General features: G+C 37.7%; 1 protein-coding gene across 3 annotated transcripts; it reads left to right on the top strand.

The window, feature by feature from the left end:
* Nucleotides 1–1,835: 1,835 nt before the first annotated feature.
* On the top strand, nt 1,836–11,707 carry jam2b (junctional adhesion molecule 2b). 3 transcript variants are annotated; one of them, XM_067603878.1, is made up of 10 exons: nt 1,836–2,112; nt 4,816–4,881; nt 5,784–5,894; nt 6,071–6,220; nt 7,342–7,523; nt 7,692–7,800; nt 7,893–8,000; nt 9,535–9,550; nt 9,637–9,679; nt 9,837–10,962. In XM_067603878.1, the coding sequence occupies exons 1-10, from the start codon at nt 2,061–2,063 to the stop codon at nt 9,873–9,875; spliced, it is 876 nt and encodes a 291-aa protein (XP_067459979.1). In that variant the 5' UTR covers nt 1,836–2,060; the 3' UTR covers nt 9,876–10,962. The 3 variants fall into 3 exon arrangements, 2 of the variants coding, with proteins under 2 accessions (XP_067459979.1, XP_067459978.1); XM_067603877.1 differs by having other exon boundaries at nt 1,838–2,112; nt 9,532–9,550; nt 9,837–10,954; XR_010930647.1 differs by lacking the exon at nt 9,535–9,550 and having other exon boundaries at nt 1,838–2,112; nt 7,893–8,016; nt 9,837–11,707.
* The last annotated feature ends 869 nt before the right edge of the window (nt 11,708–12,576 follow it).

Consider the following 12,576-nt stretch of genomic DNA (forward strand, 5'->3'; position numbering starts at 1 on the left):
GTGGGCTCTGGTGGTGAGAAACTTAATATCCAAGGGCACAGTAGCTCAGCCAGCAGCTGTCTCATCTCTGCACCTCCTATTACAACACATCACCATTGACATGTGGAATCCAAACAACTCTAAGCTCGGGTTCATATTTTATATTCAGATGGAGGATTACATGCTTTTATGAGATAATCTCAGAAATCCCTGAAAACATGCAAAAGTGTGAGGCAGCTAAGATTAATCTGAGAATGTATTTATTTGTTTCTAAAAAGTTGACTTAGTTTTCTCCACAGACGTGTCTCTGACTATCATGAGGAGGAATCCTGTATAGTGTAAAGCTGCTGCTGACGGTTGTACAGTAACACCTTCCACATTTGACAGTTTTAGAGTTTATATTGCAACATTCAGCTGTTTAATTTTCCTACTCATACTTATATGACTACTTGCATCTTTATGTTCTGTGGTACCTGTTATTGACATTAAAAAACTAACCATTGCAATTTTAAGAAACAGGTCAAACTTGGAGGTGTAATCTTACCACCCAGTTATAATTTGTATCTACAGTTTTATTTAATTTTGAGTATATTGTTTGTAATATGATTTTATTGATGGTGTCATAGGTTTTTGTGTTGGTTTGATGCAGTGGTGGAAGAAGTAAAAATATTTAAGTGAAAGTATCAATACTGCCAATACCACACTGTAATATACGCTAATACAAATAAAAGTCCTGCATTCACAATTTTAGTTTTAATAGCAAAATGTACTTAATATAAAAAGTAAAAGTACTCATATACAGAATGACTGCTTCTGTAATATATTATTACATATTACATACTATTATTGATGCATTAATATTTTAGCATTTTAACATTGCAGCTGGTCCAGATAGAGCTCGTTTTGCCTAATTTATATATTCTCCTACTAGTAATTTGAGAATAGGATGTCATATTTTAAAAACATATATTTCTGTTGGTAAATTTTAATCTACAAATTACTTTTCCTCTGAAGTGTAGCAGAGTTTAATTATAAAGTAGCATTTAATGCAAATACTGAAGTAAAGCACAAGAACCTCGAAGCTGAACTTTAAGTTCCCCTCCACTAATGTTTTTCTTATTATCTCACTGTGATGTTTTAGCTTCACCGTGCAGAATGATGTATGTGCAAAGTTTGACACTAGAAGGCTGTTTTTACTTTCATCTGTTGAAAGTAGAAAGTTTGTATGTGCTCATTGAAAATCTGCCAAGGGGTCAGCCTACAAGCATGATTTGTGACATCACAACTAGTTTGGTGGCTGATCATGGTCCAGTATACAATTTACACAAGACTGATGTGGAAACTTGAAGCCTCCAGTGCACAAATACTGAGAATGGACTTGACAGCGAAGTAGAAGACATCTTGAAATATATTCGCATATTCATAGATTCTGGGTTTTTCAATGAGGGAGAAGGAGGAGATATAATTTAAAGGATTTTAAGGGGCTAGTGCTTTTTTTGTGGAAAACCTGTTTAGACACACAATATAATTCCAAGCAAAGTTTTTTTTTTTATTGTACATGTCTGGAGGGAATCTTTAAATAATATTTGTAGTAAATGAAGTTTAGTTTGGTTTCACCGCAGGTTTGATGGTACTGTGATACTTCCTTTACAGCTGGACTCTTCCATCTTTGCTTTCTTTGCACCAAGGACCACAATTGAAATTTTGCCTTTTCTGTGTCATCCCTGGCATATTTTAGCTGCAGTGTCTTCTTCCTCATCATATCAGAGAAAAAAAATTAAAAGGTTTGACCATACTCATATCATATGAGACAGACCTACTATCAGTACAAACAGGGCAGATCAAAGAACATAACCATGTCAAAATAGGAGAGCATATTTCCCTGTTTGCTCTGCCTGCTGACAGGACAGGGGGTCTCCAGCCTCTGAACGCCTCCTGCACGCGCTCCCCGTCATTTGTTCACGAGACCGCGCGCATGCAGCAGATGAAAGTTGAGGGGGCTGCAGAGAGTTTTGGAGTAAAACTGATTTCATCCAGACTCAACGGACACCCACAGAGCTCAGGACGGATCTGAACTGAACATGAAGACCATGAAGATGCTGGCGCTGCTTCTTCTCATCACATTGTTGCACAGTGAGTTTGTTTTTCCCGGTTTTAGAGACTTTATGAAGCAATTTTCTAACGGTTTAATGACGGAATATAAAGTGTAGTGTTACACACCATAATAAACCTATTGCTGGAACTTTTCTGAGGAAGAAGTAGGCTACATGTTATTCAATAGCGCGTGCAAGCTTATAGGCCTATATGCCAATTTAAGATTTGTAGTTTTGTTACATATGCGGAGCTTATGTTATATTTTCACAGTGTGGTGTGATGTTTTAATAGGCTAGATAAACCTACTTTTCCACAAGGGATTCTAGCCTATTGTTTTTTTAATTTTACTTGAAACAAATTTGGTTCTGTTTTGTTCATTTGAGTGTCTTCGTTTCAGAAAAGTAGGAACTTTTGAGTGAGAAGAAACAGATAAATAACCAAACTATCAAAGGAGATGGATAGAAACGCAGGATAAGTCTAATTACCCAGTTAATTGTTTTTCGATGAAAGAGGTTTATGTTTTAAACGACTTGGTGGTTTTTAAGAGGCCTAGTGCGAGATTTAGCCCGACTAACTTCTAACTCCTTATTCTTTCAATATGAAGAAGATTACCGGCCTTGTTATAACGTTTCATTGATCATTGGCTCGTGCACGCTAAGGGGAGGAGGTGTGATGTGTTCAGGGACTGCGGGGGCTGATATTGTGCAGGGAGGGAGTGGTTGGGCTTCATGTTTACATTTTAACCCGCTGTGATGCCGTTTGAACCCGAGATCCACTGACTGATGGGACACATCACGGAGAAGTTTGAGATCGCACCGTTTCAGTTTGAAGATAGCCTCCGACTGACCCTGCTGCTAATTGGACTGAGATGAAAACGCACACTTGCTATCTGGGAGAATGCATTTGAAGTTGTTGTGGGAATTTTAAAGGACCAGAGGCTTGGTCTCTAAACAACATGCTCTATGTTCATGATCGTGTGTGTGTGTGTGTGTGTGTGTGTGTGTGTGTGTGTGTGTGTGTATCTTTTGATCTCTCTCTTATTTACTCATGAGGACCAAATGTCCTCACAGAGATGAAAAGATTGATATCCTCACCCTACTAAGCTACAGAAAAAGCTAAAGTACATGTGTTTGGAGTACTTCGGGCAAAATGCATTCCAAAAATACTTAAAAACACTAAAAATGCATTGTGGACTTGCATTTGAAATATAAATAACAAATGTTATGGATAATATCAGATATCACACATGAATTAGCCATTTTGTATAAAATTTATGTTGAAATACATTGGATATAGTCTGAAATATTTCATGTTTATGTAGGTTAATATTAGTTCATGGCAAGAATTGAAGTTAAGTGTTAAAGTCAGAATCATGTTTAGGTTAAGGTTGAGGGTCAACGTCAAGCACACTGTGCAGAGGGCTCGGTGTTAAAGGTTCAATCAGTGTAGATCCTCACAAGTGTGTAATATATAAGTCTGTGTGTATGTTTGTGTGTGTGTGTGTGTGTTGTGCCAGCTGAGCGGAGTAAGGTTACTGTCATAAAGAGCAGCTTTGTCTGCATAAGAAACGCATGCTTTCCATGCATGTGTGCAGCACACACACACGACACACACCGACAACTGTGGTCAGCTTGAATAAAAGTCAGTGACAATGGATTTATGGCAGATTCATGTTTTCACAGCAGAAGAAAGTTGAGTAACATCTCTAAAAACCTTCCTAATTCACTCCAGCAACATAATCCACATCTCTGCTAACAATCTGTGTGCAATCAAAGCCTTTTCACCCTCTTTGAAACTCCCTCTGCTGAAAGTAATGTATTCCACCATATTTTGGTAAAACTTTTGATTTAAACTGCTTTGAAAAACTTGTTGCCTTTGGATTCCATTATAATTGACATGAATTTAAGCTGACTGCAGCTATTGTTTTCTGTGTAGGACACTTCTAGCCACTCACTTCCTACTGCCACCCTTTAACCTTGTTTTTATACTCAAAAGATACATTTTGAACGGTTAATCACTATTAATGTTTTTTTTTTACATTGTACATACAGCATTTTTAAATACTTCTATGCTACTTCCATGCATTTTTGTGAGGATACTGTAATGTAAATGTTGTGTCGTTGTGACAGTGTCTGCTCTGAGAGTGTGTGTGTGTGTGTGTGTGTGTGTGTGTGTGTGTGCGCCTCCTGAATAGAAAGATCACCAAGGGAGGTTATCAGGTTGGGATAAAGCTTGTCCGAAAGCCATCCATCACCTGCATTCCTTCGCACCACCGCTCCTGGCACCACCAGGATGTAGCTACACACTCTGTATGCTGTGTGTGTGTGTGTGTGTGTGTGTGTGTGTGTGTGTGTGTGTGTGTGTGTGTGTGTGTGTGCAACCACAAAAAATGAAAGCTAAAATGCACTGGTAGCCTACATATTATGTTGTGGAAAACTGACTTTTCTACAGTGAGGATGTGTTTGCAATTTCTTGTGAATGCATGAATCGTATGTGTAGGCTGTGATCAATCTTGTGTACTTTTCTATTCTGTTTTTATGTCTGTTGTGTTTCTGGTCTCTCTGATCGTAATTAAAATAAAAACCCCAGCATGCTTAATCTGAACATCGACAGCTTTCTCCTCTTTGAAAATTAGAGATATATATGACCAGAAAAAGGTTTTAAGGTTGCTTTACCTGATGACCTGACAGTAAAAACATTCCAACAATTTATAATAGTTGATGAATCATCTGACCCCTGCAGGTCCTGCCTGTCTGTCAGTGACAGTGAGCAGCAGTAAACCCAAAGTGGAGGTCCACGAGCACACAGGTGAGCTGTTATATTCTGTACATACCTGTCATATTTTTCACCTTTTAATTATTTACCTTTCTTTAAAATGACAACAACTTTTTAGAGAACAGGGTCTTTTTATGTGATGTGAGTTTTTGCTCTTTTTTTTATCATTTTTATCTTCCTTCAGTGATCCAAAGACTCATTCTGATTAAAGATATTTCAAATTAATTTTGTCATCCAGTTACAAATGAGAGGAAAAGAGGAAATGAATTAAATATATTTGGGTAAAATATGACTGAAAGAAAAAAAAAGAAAAGAAAAACATCAGACAGACATATCTGGTACTTCACTTACTCCCAGTCATTATTACTTACAAAAATTATATTAATATGCACAATCAGGAACACCTTGACAGCCAAGTTGAGACAGGAAGTGGGATCTTATACTTGATATCTGCTCTTCTGTTTCTGTGTCTTTCTGTCCCAAAATGAAACCTGTAAAATCAGTTAAATCAACACAAAAATTAATGCAAAACTATTCTTTAAAAATATATATATAGATTTAAAACATACATATGTAATTACAGGTTAAATCATGTATATATCTGAATATTTTCTTGGAAAATCAACTAAGACAAAGGAAGAACAGCAGATATCTCATCATGTGATACAAACGTGAAAAATAATACATAATAACAGGAGTCACACCACAGTAGACGGTACATTAAACTAGTATATCAGCAACATTACTTAGTGCTGATCAGTTTCAACAGCACACACTTGTGACAAAAAACAACAACACATTTAACAAGAAATGATGGGACAGAGTACCTGCAATGAAAACAAGTTTACACTATATATTCTACTGATTGATATCTTGTTGTAATATCTTCCCTTTTTAACAAAAGCTGCTCTGCTGCTTTGTTTTCTGTCCTCCAGACGCTGTGCTGTCCTGTGAGTTCAAGACAGAGAAAGATCAGAACCCTCGAATCGAGTGGAAGAAGAAAGGGAAGGGGGTGACATTTGTGTACTTTGATCACAAATTTACCGGTGAGTCACAGGCGTTCAATCCTTCAGCTTCTCTAAACTAAAAAAGCTGCTATTTTGCCGCCTCTCTTGCCATCATTCTTTCATCCTTACTGCCTTCAATTCACTCCCTTTTAGCCTTTGGTTAAGCACCCTCGATCCCTTATCGTCTTTTCATGACCTTGTTCCCTCCACTGTAGGGTCTTACACTGGACGGGCCAAGATAGAGGGAGCGACACTGACGATACACTCTGTCACACAGAAAGACTCGGGGGAGTATCGTTGTGAGGTGACGGCCAGCGAGGACCACGTCAACCTGGGAGAGACGACTGTAACCCTCAATGTGCTCGGTATGTGATTGTGTGAATGTGTAAATATGCATATGAGTGTGTGTCTTTGTGAGACATGCGCTGAATCTATTTAAATGGTTTCACTTGTGACATCCCCGTTGCTAGGCAACTGACAACAAAAAAAAGCATGTTACCCTGTTGCCTTTTCAAAACCAGTAATTGAGTTTTCTGCATTTAATTGTCATGCTAGGGACTGAGGGAAGAGATAAACAATAAAGGTTATTAGCTAGAAAGGTATCTGATATTGTCAACATGTCGGCTCAGTGTTCAGCATCGTTTCCTCAAAATGTTCCCGTGTGTGAATCCAGTGTGAAGGTTTCCTGTAGTGGCTCCAGTTTCTTCCCACAGTCCAAATATATGGAGATTAGGTTGACTGGAGACTTGATTGGAGATTGTTTGTAGGTGTGAATGTGAATTTCACTACTGTCAGAGATTTTGACGTACCATTTGTGGTAGCCATCAATTTGTATTTGGCCATGTTGCAAATCAATGAGCAGGACTATTTTATAGCAATATTGTTTTTTTCAAATGATTTCTGAATCAGTGTAATTAAGCACTGTGGGTATTTAATTTGCTTGATTAGCCAAAGCAGGCATTCCCATCTGATCTGGTAATTGTTTTTTCAGAAAATGTTAATATATATATTGCAATATTAAATGATGTATACAGAGATAGAGAATTTTATCCATTTCGTCCACTTCTACTTCAAGATTGCGATTCTGTTCAAGAGCGACAATTATTTTTCCGTCTCAATTCTTTCTTATTTGTTTTCATTATTTCACTGCATGATGTGATATGAAAAGTGTAGACTTCAATTAAACAGTCAAATAGCAGTGACAGTACCAGTTTTAGTTCTTTAATCCTGGGAGGTGTGGGAGTAGTTTCAATCCAATTCAACTGTGATGTATTGATTATCGCTGAAGACAGAGAGATTCAATAAGATTATTACTTTTGTCAGATCAATTCATTGATTTGGCATATGGATAATCTGTCCTTCACAACTACCAAACAGTAAAATACATCAAGAAAAGTACTTTTTTCATTGTTTTAGGAAGATTTGCCCAAAAAATTACAAATGCAGTATTCTTACATATTTCTGTCTTTCCTCTCTGCTGCCTTAGTGCCGCCTCACGTCCCGTCCTGTGAGGTCCCGAGCTCTGTGTTTGTTGGCTTGGGCCTGGACCTCCTCTGTAAAGACAAGCTCAGCGTGCCGCCTGCCACCTACCAGTGGTACAAAGACAACAAGGCCCTGACGGCAACAGCAGACACTCCATACAGCATCGACACACACAAAGGCACACTGGTGAGTACACACTAATACACGCATGTAGCGTATGTAAATACTCATGTACAACAGGTGCACACACAAGAAGACACACTAACTCATATATGGACACAGTAATAAACATGTGCAGAAACACAGCTGTTGCTCTCCACACCTCCTCTCACACTTTGTTTTTGTCTGGAGCAGAATTTTAAAAGCGTGTCCAAAGCGGATACAGGGATGTACCGCTGCGAGTCCTCCAACAGTGTTGGGGCACCCAAGAGCTGTGTGGCACAACAACTTAAAGTCATTGATTGTAAGTGTTTTTGGTAAAACAGCTCATTGGTGCTTATATGTCGCGCTCTTCTGACCGAACACTGAGCAAAAACTCTCTCTGCCTTCTTCCAGATCCTTTGAATATGACGATTCTGATAGCAGGTGCTGTAGGTTTTCTGACGCTCATCATCTTCTGCTGCGTCTGTGTGTGTGTCTGCCGACGTCGAGGCTGCTGCAAGAGTGAGTAGTTTGTGAAGTCGTATCCGTAAATCTCAGCCTCTAATTTACCCTGCTGATACAAAAAACATTGCCTGAATCGAAATTTTGAGCTGTTTCTCAATGTGCGTTTCTATTATGTGACCATGATGAATATGACAACCAGATGTGTAAGCAGTTTTGATTTACGGTTACCATCTTTTGTTTGTCAAGGATTGAAGATGCATCTTGTGAAACATAAGATAGAATTGGTGTTGGGAATTAAGAACATTTCTTTAATAATGTAATAACGTCTCTAGATGTTAAAACAAGAGTAAAACAAGAGTAAAAACAAGAATTTCACACTGCAGAGCTTCAAGGTAAGGTTAGGAGTGTCAGTAATAGGGAATCTGAAACAATTAGAAAATATGAATACAACGGCACAGAGGGAATGCTTTGTTGTAGGTTAGATGCTAAAAAACATTTTTCTAAAGCAAAGCGCTGACTAATATGAGAGGCAGTCATGTGACAGTCACAGAGAGAGAATATGACAGTAGATGATGTTACACTCTCACCTGCAGCATCATAAGAAAACACTGGACAGAAACCTGCAGAGAGACACAGAGACAGCTGTCGGAGTGAGAGAAGTTTCCAACAACTACTGAAATGTAGAATTTTTCCAATAAAAGTCATAAAGTCTAAAAACCCTCTTGGTAAATTGTCAGCCATGACGATAATGATATGGTGAACAGAATATTAATTTTGCATTCATTTTATTTATATTTTATTTTAGTTGACTTTGGTATCATATTTAAACTCCAAATTCATTCAGATTAAGACATTATAATTGTAAATCAATCAAGTTTTTCTCCCCTTGTGAAGAGAGGCAGAGACTACCTGTTCAGGACTTGTATGACAGATCTGGATCACTTGTAAATTTTGTTTGTATCGAAGAGAAATCTTCAAGTACAAGAAAAATGATGAATGCCACAAATGCTCTTAAATCACTCATACGTTCCTCTTGAGAATTAATCTGTTTGTTCGGGTGTTTCTTGCATGAGGCCCAATGTGTTTCTGTTGATTAACACAGAAACACAGAAATATAACTTTTGTTTGTTTACAAGAAAACTCCACAGGGTACCTTTAAGTATGTGTATGAATACCACAATGTAAAAATGAAAGTCCTGCAAGTATCATCTGCAAAATGTAGCAACAGTACTTAAAGTGTTAAATGTAAAAGTACTCGTTATCTTGAATGGCCCCTGAATGTTTTTATTACTGACACAGTAACAGAACAAAAACAGGGTTTACATTTGTCGGCTGGTTAGAGGCATTCTTTGTGTTGGATGTGCATATACTTTCTAACATTTTCACCACAGCAACTTTTTAGGTGATAATATGTCAGTATTGTGTTCACAGATCATTGAACTGCCTCCAAATCGCCCAAAAAATCAATTATGGCTGCTTTAAATTGAGAAATTAAGTTTCACCCACAACTACCTTGCATGATTGTGATAATGAAAAATATTAACCTGCTGCTCTTGATCTTTTGCCTCTTTTTTATGTCTTCATCCAGAAGGAAAGAAAACGAAAAAGTGAGTGCTCACTCTTGTTTTGTCTGCAGTCATGTGTTATCGACTGGTACTGACCTTAGACTGAACTGGCGCTCTTTGTCTTTCAGCGCAAAGTCCTACAACCCTCCTCCTCCTCCTCCCACCCGCAATGTGAGTGATCAAAGCAGTTTGTTATCATGCCAGGGCTTGTTTTGCTTGCTGCCATGAATCTGGGTTGAAATTAAATGTTGGTGATAAGTTGCTGATAACACAGGTCTGTAGCTAATTGAAGGAAAGGATTCATTGTATGTCTCTCTGCTCTCCGCAGCTCAAGAAGTACAAACAAACTCAGTCGTTCATGATCTGAGTACAAACCAGTCTCGCTCTGCTCCCATCAAATGCTCCGTCAAATCGTCTGAAATGGAAAATGTACATTCATTGTTCAGCGCACTTCCTCAACTGTCGCTTTCCTTTTGGAGCTGCTCACCGATGTCTTGGACGGACACACTGACAGATATGTCTTAAAAAAAGAAAGCAAAGACAAGAGATTAAAACAAGATTTTGCAAACTTCTTGCTGCTTCCTCAACATGAAACATTAACTGTATGTGTTGCCAGTTTGGAAAAATCTTCCTACTTCTATTAGAGACTTACAGTACTGTAAGTATTCAGGGTTCAACTAATCTCCTTTAAATGCTGTATGATGTGTTTCATTATCCTCTTTTTCTAGAGTGTGTTAAGACATGTTTAAAACCTTGCTGGCTTATTTTTTTTAAAACCTCTTCTCAGACTTTAGGGCCAGTATTCAGCGCTAAAGTTAACCTTTAGCTTTCTTATGCCATCTATAGGTCAGTAACTGTTACTATCCACACTGATTTAGGCAAAGACTGTATAGATTTTATCCCTCTTATTGCCTTTCATTTATATTTAGATATAGATGTTGTTTTATATAAGCTTATTTTTCTCTCTTATGTATTTTTATAAACCTGTTTGTGTGTTAATATCATGTTATAATTGTTATTTGGTTGTATAACGTAAAACAATGTGAACTCAGCGATAAATGAACAGGTGTCTGCACACACTGAACAGTGCTTTGGAAGCTGTTGAAATCAAGTACTTTTAATTCAAGTGTTTTCAAGAGTTTTTTCTCTTCCTGATCAATAAAGAAAGATGAAAAATAATCAGCACTGTGGAATTCAAGCTGCATGGTTTATTGGCTTATTGGCACACAGCCGGGGAGGTAACAGAAGATATAACAGAGATTTGATCAATGACGTGTTAAAAGCATCCGTATGTGACCATCCCTGACATGAAGAATACATCATTCGGATAAACAGTATGTGTACATATTCAAATAAATAAATAAATAAATATTGACACATTAAATTGGTTGCCATGAAATTCTGTACCAACATTCATGCTTCCCTGAGGGTGATTTTTTTTTTGTAGTCTAGTGATCTCTGACTCTTCCTCTAGTGCCACTGTGACATTCAAAATTTGTATTTTCCCCTTTGGTTTAAGATCAATTATCAGATAATTCCCAACACCTCAGCTGTACTTTGTGTTTAGTGTTAATTATCAAATGTTAGCACGCTGAGCTCAAATCTGCTGCAAGTGTGGCTGTATTTGTAGTCTTAATTATCACTTATTGTATTCTTATTATATTCATAATTTGGGGTTGTAATATTAGTTGTTTTAATCCATATGAATGTACACAGGCCCGTTTTATTCTTCATATTAGAAAAGGGTTAACTGTTGGTTTGCTGTGTTTATATACAGTAAATATACTGTCCAAAGAAAGTAATAAGCCACAGTGGAACAGTATTATCCTGCTTTTCAGATGGATGTTTTCGTTTGACTGTTTGCAGTGGTTACAACCAGCCATGTTGGAGAAGAGATACTTTATTAGACGATGATGACGTCACTGATCAGCTCCTATGGATCTTAAAACCAGTAAAAACAACAAACAATCCCAGAGTTTAAATTGAAGTCCTTCTTTTATTGTTTCACTATTTTGTATTTGCACACAGACTCCTTCAGTTGGCTGTGATGAACATTTTTCTTTAGCCACTAGATGGCATCACAGCACTGACTGTATCTGTCCACACCAGCACAGACTATAGGCCAACAACTACACGATGTCAGCCTTTATCCATTATTTGCCTATGAACAGTAGTGCTATTGTTTTCCTCTTTTTGTACTCGTTGTTCTCCTTATTGTGGTGCCCATAAATTAAATGTATTGAAATGCACAGATTTCTTGCGCCTTCACTTCCAAAGTGCATTGTGTGTTTATGTATCTGTGCATGTATTTGCATTTTGTAGATTTGATTCATGTTCATTTATGCAATTGCACATTTTTGGTTTATTTGCATGTGGCCTGTGCATGCTCTGTAGCATTTAGCTGCTACAATGCAGAACGTGTCAGGGCCCAGTAATAGAGACGTGTTCTCTTACACTCTCATAACCTTTTCTAACGATCACATTAAATGGATCCTATCGATCTGCTAATATGGCTGTTTGGTAGCTCAAATCCTCCTCACCAGCCACTCTGGCTGCAAAGGAAGGACATCAGCCAAGCTCTAAAATATGCAAATGTTGTTCCTCAGTCTGTCAAGTGTGTGTGAAACTGTGTCCTCAATGGGAGCTGCTTTGCTGTGGGCTTAATGACAATGCATTTTGAATTTGCATGTTTTTGTTGTTGTTGTTTTTTTTCCTGGGAGGGATTCATAAGCAAAGGAAGTCTGGATTTAAAAACATTAACTCATTCACTACTCACTATATATTTAGACGTCTATGTAGACATAATAATAATAAAAAATGTTTCAGACTCCACTCAGGTCATTTCTTTCTCCCAGCATGCACTGTGCAGACAGTTTTTCTCCCTGTTTGTGCACAGCCCATTACTGCAGCTTGTTCTCAGTTAGTAGCCATTAATTGAACACCACATTTTATGATGCATTATGGGATATGTGAGTCCACCTTAGAGCGTAATAATTCCCACTAGACGTTTGGACAGCATCTTTCCATTGACTATGAAAAATATATTTAATTGTATATTTTAAAGTCCC

Source organism: Thunnus thynnus, chromosome 11, assembly GCF_963924715.1.
Source record: "Thunnus thynnus chromosome 11, fThuThy2.1, whole genome shotgun sequence".
In the NCBI taxonomy this organism is placed as follows: domain Eukaryota; kingdom Metazoa; phylum Chordata; class Actinopteri; order Scombriformes; family Scombridae; genus Thunnus; species Thunnus thynnus.

Coding starts and splice junctions, on each gene's coding strand:
- jam2b (XM_067603877.1), top strand. CDS start 2,061: ATGAAGACCATGAAGATGCTGGCGCTGCTTCTTCTCATCACATTGTTG. Junction 7,801..7,892: donor ACAACTTAAAGTCATTGATT/GTAAGTGTTTTT, acceptor GCCTTCTTCCAG/ATCCTTTGAATATGACGATT. Junction 9,680..9,836: donor CTCCTCCTCCCACCCGCAAT/GTGAGTGATCAA, acceptor TGCTCTCCGCAG/CTCAAGAAGTACAAACAAAC.